The 12,854-nt window shown below is 42.9% G+C and overlaps 1 protein-coding gene across 1 annotated transcript; it reads left to right on the top strand.

The window, feature by feature from the left end:
- Nucleotides 1-1,703: 1,703 nt before the first annotated feature.
- LOC141665531 (uncharacterized) lies at nucleotides 1,704-11,561 on the top strand. Its single transcript, XM_074471516.1, has 3 exons — nucleotides 1,704-1,952; nucleotides 2,035-2,286; nucleotides 11,553-11,561. Exons 1-3 carry the CDS (start codon nucleotides 1,704-1,706, stop codon nucleotides 11,559-11,561), a joined length of 510 nt encoding a protein of 169 aa, XP_074327617.1.
- Nucleotides 11,562-12,854: the final 1,293 nt, after the last annotated feature.

The raw sequence follows: 12,854 nt of genomic DNA, 5'->3' as shown, positions 1-12,854 counted from the left end.
TTTGACCGAATTAATCTTTCTCTCAGCCCTGGTCGATGCCCTTTCGACCATAACTCATTCAAGGAAAAATACAGTTTGTGCCTTGATCGAATTGGGTCAAGAACATGTTAATGCATATATTTTCTTAGGGTCATACGTCTGGGCTGGACTCTATTGGGCCCTTGATTTGGGCCTGGATTTTATGGGGCTATCCTTTGGGCCCATTGTTTTTTAACTGGGCTTTTAGCTCACGGGCTTATTTCTTAAATCTGGGCCTTATTTGTCAACTAATCGGGCCCTCTTTCTGGGCTTTCTTGGACTGGGCCTCTATCATGCTTTAATTCCAAAGCCCGTTCAAACTTGGGTTGGGCTTGAACTCTTAAGCCTGACTTCTAGAATATTCTGGAATCTTCCATATCATTCCAGATTTTTCCATACTTTTCTAAGACTTTCTAAAATATTCTGGAACATTCCAGATCCTTCCATTTTTGGGCCCATATGGGCTTTTTTGAGGCCCAAATCCCCTTCTTCTTGGCTATAAAGAGGTGGGATGAGAGTGTGATTCCTCACACCTCTCATTTCATTTCTTCAATCTTCCAACAAATTTCTTCTCATCCTTCCTCCAACTTTCTAGCCTTTCCTCTCTCAAATCCCTCCTTTAGTTTTCCAACCTCTCCTTCAGGCTTTTTCTAGCTTTCTAATGGCTGACAAGAATTCCGAGAGGGCGGCAAAGATAGCCTCGGCTTCAAAACGAGGTAAGGATATCGATATTCGTTCTTCGTATATGTCTTTGATCGATATGATTAACACTAGGGGGGATGAATATCCTTCCACTGCACATCTCGACTCCTTTAATCACTGTAATACTTGGCATAACATAGATTTCAATAAACTAAATGCTCGTTATAACGTCCCTCCTCCCTTTAGACTAGTTCCAGTCTCTGGTGGTGACCGTACTTGCCACTGGAGGCCTGATACTCTCTTCATCTACACCGACGCCCTTAATGCTGGGCTTAGGTTCCCTTTCCATCCTTTTATCCCTCATCTTTTGGCTGACTTACAAATTAACCCGTGTCAGCTTCCTCCAAACGCCTGGAGGAATATTCTATGTTTTATGGTTTGTTGTCTTAGGGAGGGCTTTCCTCTTTCTGTAGCCGTTTTTAGGAAAGTCTTTCAATGTTACAATAGTTCTTCCAATATTTGTGGCTGGGTTTATGTCAAACAAAGGCCCAAAAGCAAACATATCTTTAACAGCGCCTCTATTCCGGATAATAATCCAAATTGGAGGAATAGTTTCGTCGGGTTACGTTGGGAGAATGGCGATTGGGGCACGCTCTTTCGATCTTCCTTCGGGAAGGTCAGTGATGGTAGCCTCAAATCCATTCACTTAACTCCTGAAGAAACTATCATTTATAATGGGCTCACTCAGGATGATGGCACCACCACCAGCTGGACTCTTTTAGAAGAGTTTTCCCTGATTCATGTGGGACTATCCTCTGTTTCTCAACAGGGTATTTCTCTTCCCTTCTCAATTTTTCTTTCTTTCACGCATTATTAACATCACTTATTTTGTCTTTTGCTTTGTTTCAGCTGCTAAGGAGATTAACGAGGACAATGTCCCCTTGGTCGAGGAAACAGCTAGGATGAAGAAAGCTCGGTTAGCAGGCCTAGACACCCGAGGAAAGGCGACAGAGCCTATCTTCTTGAGAAAGCACAAGGAGCCTATGGGGGAGGCCTCAACTGAAGGAGCCGAGGGCCATAATGCTCCTATCACTGCTGCTGCCCCTGCTGCTGCTGCTACAGGCACCTTTCAGCCTCTCTGGGGATTCCGCCGAGGGGATACCGTGGTTGGTTCCACGAAGCATGCTTGGGATTGGTCCTACCATAGCGTGACTCCAAAGGACTTTACTGATGTAGTGGCCACTCCTGACCTTGAGAGGATTAAGCTCATGGGAGCCCAATCTCTGGCTTCGGTATGCCTTCTCTTTTTTTAAACTTATTTCTCGTTCTTGTAGCACTTTCTTGCCTTACACTTTGTTAATTGTTTTGTTTCAGTCTAACGCCTACTTTCAAGGCGCTGTGAGGCAAGCCGAATCATGGAAGCGGGCTTCTGATAAGGCCGATAACGCCCTCAGGAGGCAGCAGAAGAAGTATGCTACCCTGGAGAAGAAGCTCAAGCGCAAGGAGGAAGAACTCGGAGAGTCTAACGCCGAGCTGGTGGTACTTCGGGCGGAGAAGGATAAAGCTATAGACAATTATCTGGACTCGGAGGAGTTTGCCCAATCCATGAGGATTAGGGATGATTCAGTCTTTCCCGAGTTTTTTAGGACTGGTTGGGACACGGCCCTTGGGACCGTGAATGAGGCTTGTCCTGATATTAACCCGGCGGACTACATCTGCCCTGACGATGAGGCTTTGCTACAGAGGTTTCGTACCCGAGTAGTCGTCTCGGATCATGTTCCTCAGGATCCACTTCTTCCTCCTCCCGAGTCCTCTTCCAGACCCGCTGAGGATGACAGCTCTTCCTCCTCCGAGACGACGGAGACATCTAGCGAGAGCGGAGAAGACGATGATATGGACGCCGAGGGCACCTCAGCTCCTTAGAGCTTTTTCAGCCCTGCGTGGCTTTTTTTTATTTTCGAGACTTTATTTATCAAACTTTTGTAACATCTATCAGATCTATCTCATTTATCACCTTTTATGTTTTGCATCCATGCATTTGATTTTTATTTGTTAGGCCACAAACATACTTTGAAGAACTTATGAATTTCATAAAATTGTCTGGGATTCGTCCCTTACACAAGTCTTAATAAATTTCGTAATAAAACTAAAACATATAAATCCTAAGCAAGCAAAGCTTCAAGGTGCTTTTTAACCTACTCGCCATCCTGACGAGTGAGAATCGTACTTCGACCATCTTACACGTAGTAAACCTTCAGGTTTTGTGCGTGCCAGGTTCTCGGGACTTCAAAACCATCCATAGTCTCCAGCTTGTAGGTTCCTCTACCCTGAACGCTCTTGACTCTATACGGCCCTTCCCAGTTTGGGGCAAGCTTTCCTTTCTGTCCGACACCAGAAGCCTCTATTTTTCTCAAGACTAGGTCACCTTGTTTGAAAAACCTCTCTTTAACCCTTAGGTTGTAGTAGAACGAAGCCTTTTTCTGATATTCTACTATCTTTGCGTGTGCTTTATCTCGTACTTCATCGATTAAATCCAGGGCTAACTTCTGCCCTTCCTCATTTTCTTTTTCATCAAAAGCCTGAATCCTTGGAGAAGAATGTGATATCTCCACGGGAACTACTGCTTCCGCCCCATATGCCAACATGAAAGGAGTTGCATCTGTCGTGACTCTACAGGTAGTCCTATAAGCCCATAATATGGGAAGTATCTCATCTACCCAATTATTTCTCGACTTTTCGATCCTCTTCTTTAGTCCATCCAGGATTATCCGATTTGCTACTTCCGCTTGCCCATTGGCTTGCGGGTGAGCCACAGAGGTGAATCGTAACTCAATTTCATTTTCTTCACAATACTTCTTGAATTCCTCATTGTTGAATTGCGTTCCATTGTCAGTGACGAGGATACGGGGAATTCCATATCGGCACATAATGTTTTCCCACAGGAATTGTGCAACCTGCTTAGTTGTGATTTTGGCCAAAGGTTTGGCTTCGATCCACTTGGTGAAATAATCAATGGCTACAATCAGAAACTTCCTTTGTGCTGTGGCCATAGGAAAAGGCCCTAGAATATCCATCCCCCACATAGCAAAGGGAATAGGTGAGTTGATGGAGGTCAGCATCTCGGGGGGTTGTCTGGCGACTGGTGCATGCTTCTGACAACGATCACACTTCTTTACATATTCTTTGGCATCAGCCATCATTTCTGGCCAATAGAAGCCTAAACGAGTTATCTTATGAGCCAAGGCCCTGCCCCCCAAGTGTTGCCCACAAATGCCTTCATGCACTTCCTCAAGAGCCAAGCGTGCCTCATCGGGCCTGAGACACCTCAAGTAAGGAACCACGAAAGATCTTTTATATAGAATCCCATCTATCAAAGAGTACCTTAGTGCTCGAACAGTTAACTTCCGTGCCTCAATTGTATCGCTTGGCAACCAACCGGTCTGAATGTGAGCCTTGATGGGATCAATCCATGACGTCCCCAAGCCTACGGGAGCCACAAGCTTAACATCTATGCTTCGTGTCTTCAAAACACGGAAGTACACACTTCCTGAACTTTCTTCAATCTCAGATGAAGCAAACTTTGATAGCGCATCTGCTTTAGCATTTTCTTCCCTTGGAATGTGTTCAACATGGCATTCATTAAATTGGGTCATCACAGCCCTTACTAGGCGAACATACTTTGCCATCGTATCATCCCTTGCTTCAAATTCTCCCTTTACCTGGGATATGATCAACTTCGAGTCTCCACGGACCTTTAAGTTTTTGACTCTAAGTGTCCCAGCTAGACCAAGGCCAGCAATCAGGGCTTCATACTCTGCCTCATTGTTTGTGGTTGGGAAGTCTAGCTTCATGGCATACTCAATTAAGAATCCATCAGGGCTTTGCAAAACCAACCCTGCTCCACTGGAATTTGTTTTTGATGCTCCATCAAAATAGAGAACCCAATATTCTTTCTCCTTGTCCCCATTGTCGACTCCCTTGTCTTGAGGTGTGGTATCTTCCTGCCCCCCGACTTCTTGGTTGGGTATGGTACATTCCACCACGAAGTCAGCTAGTGCCTGGGCTTTTATGGCCATACGTGGCTTATACTTGAGATCGAACTCTCCCAACTCTATTGCCCACTTAATTAGTCTCCCACTTGCCTTGGGACTGTGAATGATATTTCTCAGTGGCTGATTTGTTAGCACTTCAATTTGGTGAGCTTGAAAATAAGGACGTAGCTTTCTTGAAGCCATCACCAAGGCTAAAGCGAATTTCTCAATGGCTGAATAATTCAACTCAGCACCATGCAAAATTTTGCTGACATAGTATACGGGTTTCTGGACTTTCAGTTCCTCCTTAACCAACACCGCGCTCAAGGCGCTTTCTGAAACAGCCAAGTACAAGAATAAAACTTCACCCAGAACTGGCTTGGCCAACAACGGGGCCTGGCCCATATACTTCTTTAACTCTTCAAATGCCTTCTAATTTTCCTCACTCCATACAAAGTCTTTAATGTTCTTTAATGACTTGAAGAATGACAAGCACTTGTCTCCTGACTTGGAGATGAATCGTCCTAGCGCAGCAACCCTTCCTGTGAGTTTCTGAACATCCTTGACAGTTTTCGGGGGTTCCATGTCCAGGATTGCCTTTATTTTATCGGGGTTAGCCTCAATTCCCCTCTTTGAGACCATCAACCCCAAGAATTTTCCAGATCCTACTCCGAAAGCACACTTCGTGGGATTCAACATCATCTTGTGGTACCTCAGGACCTCAAAAGCTTCCCTCAAATGGGTTATATGATCAGTCTTTACTAGACTCTTGACTAGCATGTCATCAACATAGACTTCCATAGTCTTCCCAATAAGATCCTTAAAGATTTTATTCACCAACCTTTGATAGGTGGCTCCTGCATTCTTGAGACCAAACGCCATAACAAGATAACAATAAACACCAAAGTCAGTGATAAATGATACCTTTGGAATATCATCCTTATGCATTTTGATCTGGTTGTATCCGCGAAACCCATCCATGAAACTCAGCATCTCATGTCCAGCGGTGGCATCAATCAAAGTATCAATTCTAGGCAGCGGAAAACAGTCTTTGGGGCATGCATCATTCAGATCGGTGAAGTCTATACACATCCTCCACTTTCCATTAGCCTTCTTCACCATTACAGGGTTTGCTAACCACTCCGGAAATTGAATCTCCTCAACGAAACCAGCCTCTAAGAGCTTTTCCACTTCCTGCTTTATAGCCTCTTGTCTTTCCGGGGCAAAATTTCTTTTCTTTTGTTTCACTGTCTTCCGGCTTGGATCCACGTTTAACTTGTGGGTAATTAACCCCGGGTCTATGCCTGGCATATCAGCTGCTGACCATGCAAACACATCACTATTTTCTTGCAAAAATTTCACTAACTTCCCTCTAAGGGGCTTCTCTAATGTAGCTCCAATGAAAGTCATCCTCTCAGGATTCTTGGGATCAAAAGGAACCGAAACCAATTCTTCTGCTGGCCTTCCTCTATTCTCATCATTTTCTCGAACATCCATATCTTCAATAGGAAGAACCTGCCCCCCGACTCCATCTGCCCTCAAAGAGGCCACATAACAGCTTCTAGCCATCTTTTGATCTCCCCTCTCTTCTCCAATCCCGTTTCGGGTGGGGAACTTCATGACTGAATGGTAGGAGGAGGGGACTGCCTTGAAGGCATGTATCCCTGTTCTCCCCATGATAGCATTATAAGTTGAACTAGCCTTTACCACCACAAAATCCAGCATCTGCGTTGCTTGCCTTGGCTCCGTACCTATGGTGGTTGGTAATTTAATTATCCCTTCCACAGGACATTCTACTCCAGCAAATCCATATATCGGCATGTCGGTTGGTGTCAACTGGGAGTCGTTATACCCCATCCTTAGAAAGGTGTCGTGGAGCAAGATATCCACAGAAGCACCATTATCCACAAGGACCCTCTTAACCGGGCTATTTCCTATTATCGGCGTTATGACCAGCGGGTCGTCATGGGGAAACTTCACACCCTCTAGGTCGGAATCATCAAAAGCCAATGTTACTTCTGTCCTGGCCCTCTTCGGGGCTTCTCCAACAATATGCATAACCTCTCTAGTATATGCCTTTCTGGAATTTTTGGACAATCCAGCAGCAGTTGGACCTCCAAAGATCGTGTTTATCACAGGCCCTCGAGGTCTCGGCCCTCCATAAATGGTGTTTATAACTGGTCCTCTAGGTTGGGGATTCCGCCCCTGATCATCTTGGTCCCTCCTACGATCTTCAAAGTTCTTCCTTCCATTATTGTTTCTGTCTCCTCCATCTCCAGTATACTTGTTCAGCCTTCCTTTTCGAATCAAAAACTCAATTTCATCTTTCAACTGCCTACACTCATCGGTGTCATGGCCAACATCTTTGTGAAACCTGCAATACTTGCCCTTATCTAGCTTGGCGGGATCAGCCTTCAAGGGCTTAGGCCAGCGAATATCTCTGTCTTTCTCAATCTCCATCAAAATCTGACTTCTGGGGGCATTCAGCTTAGCGTATTCAGTGAACTTTTGCCCAGGTCCTCCCTTCTTGGGGGTTGAATCAGGGTTTTGTTCAGTTCTAGGATACTTATCCTTAGCGATATACTCCAAATCAGTTTTTCGTTTCTTGCCTCCAGTGGGCTCATTACTTACTACGGTCTTCCTCATACTCTCTTCAACCTTGATATACTTCCCTGCCCTCTCTTGGAGCTGCAACATGCTCTCAGGGGGTCGTTTGGCCAAAGACATCTTGAAAAACTCATCCCTAGTTCCTTGTTGCAGTGCTATCATGGCTACCTTATCATCAAGGTCTGGGACTTTTAAAGCCTCCTTTGTAAAACGATTTAGGTAATCTCTTAAGGATTCTTTAGCTCCCTGCACAAGACTCATAAGAGATGCTGAACTTTTCTCATGGACTCTTCCACTGATGAATTGCTTAATAAAAGCCTGACTTAATTCTCTGAATGATCCAATAGAATTTGGGGGTAGGCGACTGTACCATCTTTGAGCCATACCCGACAGGGTTTGAGGGAAGGCCCGACATTTTATAGCATCATTCACGGGTTGCAGCAGCAGTGCATTAGAGAATGTCCTAACATGATTAGCGGGGTCTCCCGTGCCATCATAGGTTTTGATAGTGGGCATCTTAAATTTTCTTGAGATATGGGCATTCATTATCTCTTCTGTGAAGGGTGGAGTTGGATCATCAGGATCTCCAAGGGGAAGGAGATTGCTTGGATCAGTTCTTGGGACAGCAGCCCTTCTTCTTACCGGACCATCCAGGTCTATGATAGGAGGAGGATTTCTCCCCCTAGGAGGTATGTGGGGTCTGGTGGCTTGGTGAGCCTCCAAATCACGCCTCAACCTTTGGATTTCAGCCTCATGAGCCCTGATCTTTTCCTGCACTTCTTGGGGATTCGCCCCTGGGGTGCTTTGGGGGCGTTGCCTTCCATCGGCCATTGGCTCTTTCCCAGGACGCCTCCTTCTCGGGGCCACTTCATCATCCGAAGATTCGGAGTCTCTCTCAGTGTATGGACCAGAAAATTCCCGATCCTCAGGGATAGGATCCAAACCTCGTATATAGGGGGGCGACCGCCCTCGTGCTTCGCTTCGCCCAGCATATCCACTTCCTCCAACCTCAGGGTGAAGGGGCATCCCATAAGGGGGGTTAGTAGTAACAATAGTTGAGTATTCATACCCGACGGGTCGAGAATTCACAGGTATATGTATTTGTTGAACTTGAGGATTCGTACCTTGAACAGTCGGGGGAGTTGTCCCTTGTGGCTGAGGATGAGTTGCCCCTGTCTGGGCTTCCCCCTGAGTAGATGCATAAGTTGAATGGGGAGGAACCTCCACGGTTGATGAAATCACCTGGGTTGTCCCTGATGGTGTTCCCTCCTCCAGAGTGCTGGTTGTTCTCCGTGTTCTCGCCATGGTTGTTGTTGCGTATTTCCCACAGACGGCGCCAAATGTTATGGATTAAAACTACTATATATGATTGCTGTATTTAATACTAAGGAACGTGAGCTTCGAGGCTCGATTTGACTGCTCTTGTGTTTCGTGACTCAATCTGCCTTAACAAGATGCCTACGTACCTTGCTGATTGCCAAGGATCAAGTCAAAAAACGTAGTTCTGATGGGTGGGGGGAGACCCCTTATATAGATGTGGGAGTCCTTGAATTGGACTTGGTATAGGAGGCTTGGTGGATAAGCCTCTGAATTAGGATAGATTTAGGAGTCCTAGGAAGTAGGAAGCTGATTCCTTATCCTTTCAGGTCCCCTTGAGGCTAATCTCTAAGGATTTATATCCTCATCGGGACTCTTTTCAACATCTGATTTCTCCCTTATTAATTAATTACGAAATTAATTAATAATCAGGGCTTTTTGGGCCTTTTTTATTCCACCAGGCCTAATCTGGTCCGTCAGACTTAACCTTTCTGGTCTGAATATTATACATCTTATTATTATTGGGCCTAGCAGCCCATTAATTATAAAATCAGGACTTATTTATCCCTATCATACGGTTCGCTTAACTTTCGTTTTCGTTTATCGTTTGAGGGATCATACCCGGGATCTTATTACTTAGGTTCCCTTAACCTTTCTCAATATATTATATTCCTTTTATGATCCTCTCCTATAATCCTTTAATTTAAATCCTTTTTATCCTGTTACCTTATACTCAATTCTCTCCGTATCTAGTGGATTTCCGGGAAAAATCAAAGTGTTCGGATTTGGATTCTGACGATCTTTACATACACTTATATCCCATATAAAGTACTAATAAAATCTCAGAATATCCATATCAGAACCCCTACATAGTGTGGCATGAAAAGTTTTCTCATTCAGCAAAAACACTATTCATAAGGGTTTCAAAAATTTTCCAAAAATTGGGGTTATTACAGTCTCCCCTCCTTAAAAGGATTCCGTCCCGGAATCAGATAGAAATGAATAGGGATACTTTCTTAGTATTGCACTTTCTAACTCTCAAGTCAATTTTCCCACATTGTGGTTCTACCATCAAACTCTGACTAGTTTGATAACCCTTCTCCTAAGCACTTGTCCCTTTTCGATCTATAACCCTTTCTGGTTGCTCCATATAGGTTACGTCGGGTTGCATATCTATGCGCTCATATGCCTCTATTTATCTGGCATCTGAATTACACTTCCTTAACATTGATACATGAAACACGTTACGACCTGCTACATGTTCGGGGTTAGGGCTAGCTCATATGCTAACTTCCCAAACGTCTTAATATATCCAAGGGTCCAACAAATTGTAGACTTAGCTTTCCTTTCTTTCCGAACCTCATCAATCCTTTTTCAAGGGTTTCCAAGGGGATACCTATAACATTACTAGGCCCCCTATTTCATACTCTTTATCCTTTCGTGTCAAATCAACATACTTATCATGTCCATCTTGGGCTACTACCAGTCGTCCTCTGATTAGATCTATCATATCCTTGGTCCTTTGGACTACTGCGGGTCCGAGCATCTTACGCTCTACAACTTCATCCTAACATAAGGGAGATCGACATTATCTTCCCTCAAGAATCTCATAAGGCGACATCTCGATAATGACATATGATCTATTGTCGTAAGATAACTCAATCCGAATTAAGTGATCATTCCAAATTCTTTCAAGTCTATTGCACAGACTCTCATTATAGCTTTTATCATTAGAACTTTTGCTTCTCAATACCCATTCTTTTCCAGTTCGTAATCGCTACTACCTTCCGTTCCTAATATTATACTGGTTATACTTTTGCTCGTTAGCGTTCTATAACCTTTTAATAACCACGTCAACCTTAGTATCACGAATGTGTTCCCATTCCGCATACTACCACCACTTTATTACTCCTTTTTCAGTTGTTTCTATTTTCCAAAATTTGATCAATCAAATAGAAGTAAAGGAATTTGTTGAGAGATCACTATGATCATGAACACTTGTTATATCGCATAGTTAGTACAGAAGGTGGCCAGCCTTTAGTACTTGACAAGCAATTAAATAATAGCTGGTATCCTACTCGGCTTCTATCACACAGATAGATAGTCATTCGGCAATACCTCCCCTTCTGGAAGGGTTGTTCTTCTCAGCTTACACGAAATGAAAAGAAGAGAAAAGAACGAACTGAAGAGAATTGTATATATGAAAAAAAATATACTGCCACAAAATATCTGGCTTGGAACCTACCTCTGAACTATAGAGGTTTATCATAGAAGAACAAAACATATATGTATTTATATCAGCATCAAGCATTATAGCCTCGTATTTCCCATGCCTAAATATTTTCACTATCCCGTCCATCATTCTATGGACCCATGCTCTTCCTCGAGCTTATACACAATTACCTTTGAAACTCCCTCGACATCGAAAATCGAATCTGGGATCTCATTCTAGACATCATCGTTACTTGAATTCTATGCTTGCACCGCAACCTTCCTCGTATAATAATACGACTCTCTATTGATAAGAAAGAATAATAATTCACTAGGTAGATACTCTACTTAATTAGTCTATCAATGATAACTTATACACTACCACGACCCGATTAGTGGTACTCAATCTCAACACCCATTCCAATACAACTCTCACGGTTGTAATCAGCTCAATACTCGCAGAATCATTGCTGCCTTACTATGGTCCACCACTGACCTACTGTCGTCATTCATTTTCCATGAAGTCTTAATAGCTAACCATACGGAGTCCATACATGTCGTATCAAATCCTTCTAAGGAGGTAACATAATCACCATTCATGATTCATGGAGTACACTCCCGATCCTGACATACATACATGACATGAAGCATATAAAATTGCAGAAGAGTTTCAATCAAAGCACCGATAGCAGGTTAATACCATTCTTAATCATACGCCCTAAATAGAGGACTTAAGTCAAAGGTTCGTCTAGTCCTTTTTGAAACATGGTCCTGGCTTATCTCAAGATAGTACCTTCTAAGATAGATAGCCTGCTCATGGCGATTACACGAATTAAACCTTTACCAACTACTATTACGGTTGGGTATTGCACAGTCATCAGAAGGAATGTCAATCTTCCAAACCATAATACAACCTTCATAGCTTTAACCATCATCACTGTATTCCTTTGGCACAAGCGCCTATAATTATCCTCTTACCTTTATAGTGTCGGCCACCTCTTTGGCCTTTCCTGATAGTAAAATTTCCTTACAGTCAATGTCATTTTAACCACCTCCAAATAAATTTTCTACCTTATTTCAATCACAGCTTATGTGAAAATACTTTTCTTTAATATCTGATGAGTAAAAAAAAAATTTCCATTTTTCCATAAGTTATCCCCTCAGTCTTTAGAGGTTAATCACTGTCATGACTGACTCTCAATCATAATTAGAACATCTTTTATCTTAAGTCCTAATTGCCCTGAACAATTTCGACCATTACTGGTTCGATCCATACTTTCTCGTGGTTTAACACGTGCCCCACTTGGCAACATTATAATTACGTCATATTTCCTTTATCAACATTTTTATTCTTGAGAATTTTGAATATTACCTTTCTCCTTGTAAAACCTCTAAGGTTATCCTTCAATCGTTCCTCCTGTATTCCCTAGATACAGGGCATGTCAAAATACCATTCACTATTACTAGAACCATTGTCTATATACTTCTGAAAAATTTCTCCACTGATCCTTAAAGGTTATTATTACCTTAATCCTTTCCAATTCATACTGTCAAAACTCATACTATCCCTATTAAGGGTGAAATGCCAACCTTTATGCATTCCCCTAGGATTTGTTTTAAGTTACCGATGTTCTATTCTTAATTCCACCTTTAAAAAGGTACATGCATCCTTCCATGGATAAATCAAGTCATATATCCTTGATAGATTATCTTATTCATCATTCCCACCTCGATAGTAAATGCCTAATTTCACAATAACATCTGTATACAAAATGAGGTTAATCAAAATGGCCTCCAAAAGATAACAACGGTTATCCGCTTTTCTTGCCTAATCTGGTAACGATAACATGGATGTTCTGGAAGATATTGGTCGTGTTCAACGTGAACTTCTTCTTAATAATTCCTTATTTACTTTTGTTGTTTATCTCAACAGTCACCTCAATGTTGGGATATCTTTCATATCTGGCGTCTCCCTTTCTGGGTATCATGCCACCGGTCTTACACTTCACCTTCTTGAAGGTCACTTCC

Source organism: Apium graveolens, chromosome 6 (assembly GCF_009905375.1).
Source record: "Apium graveolens cultivar Ventura chromosome 6, ASM990537v1, whole genome shotgun sequence".
Taxonomy (NCBI): domain Eukaryota; kingdom Viridiplantae; phylum Streptophyta; class Magnoliopsida; order Apiales; family Apiaceae; genus Apium; species Apium graveolens.
Note: the sequence above shows the minus strand (reverse complement) of the source record. Positions and strands in the feature narration are given on the sequence as shown.

What these genes read in the sequence shown, in the direction of transcription:
- LOC141665531 (XM_074471516.1), top strand. Translation starts at nt 1,704, where the DNA reads ATGGGGGAGGCCTCAACTGAAGGAGCCGAGGGCCATAATGCTCCTATC. An exon ending in GAGCCCAATCTCTGGCTTCG is followed by an intron (nt 1,953 to 2,034) that starts GTATGCCTTCTC and finishes GTTTTGTTTCAG; the next exon opens with TCTAACGCCTACTTTCAAGG.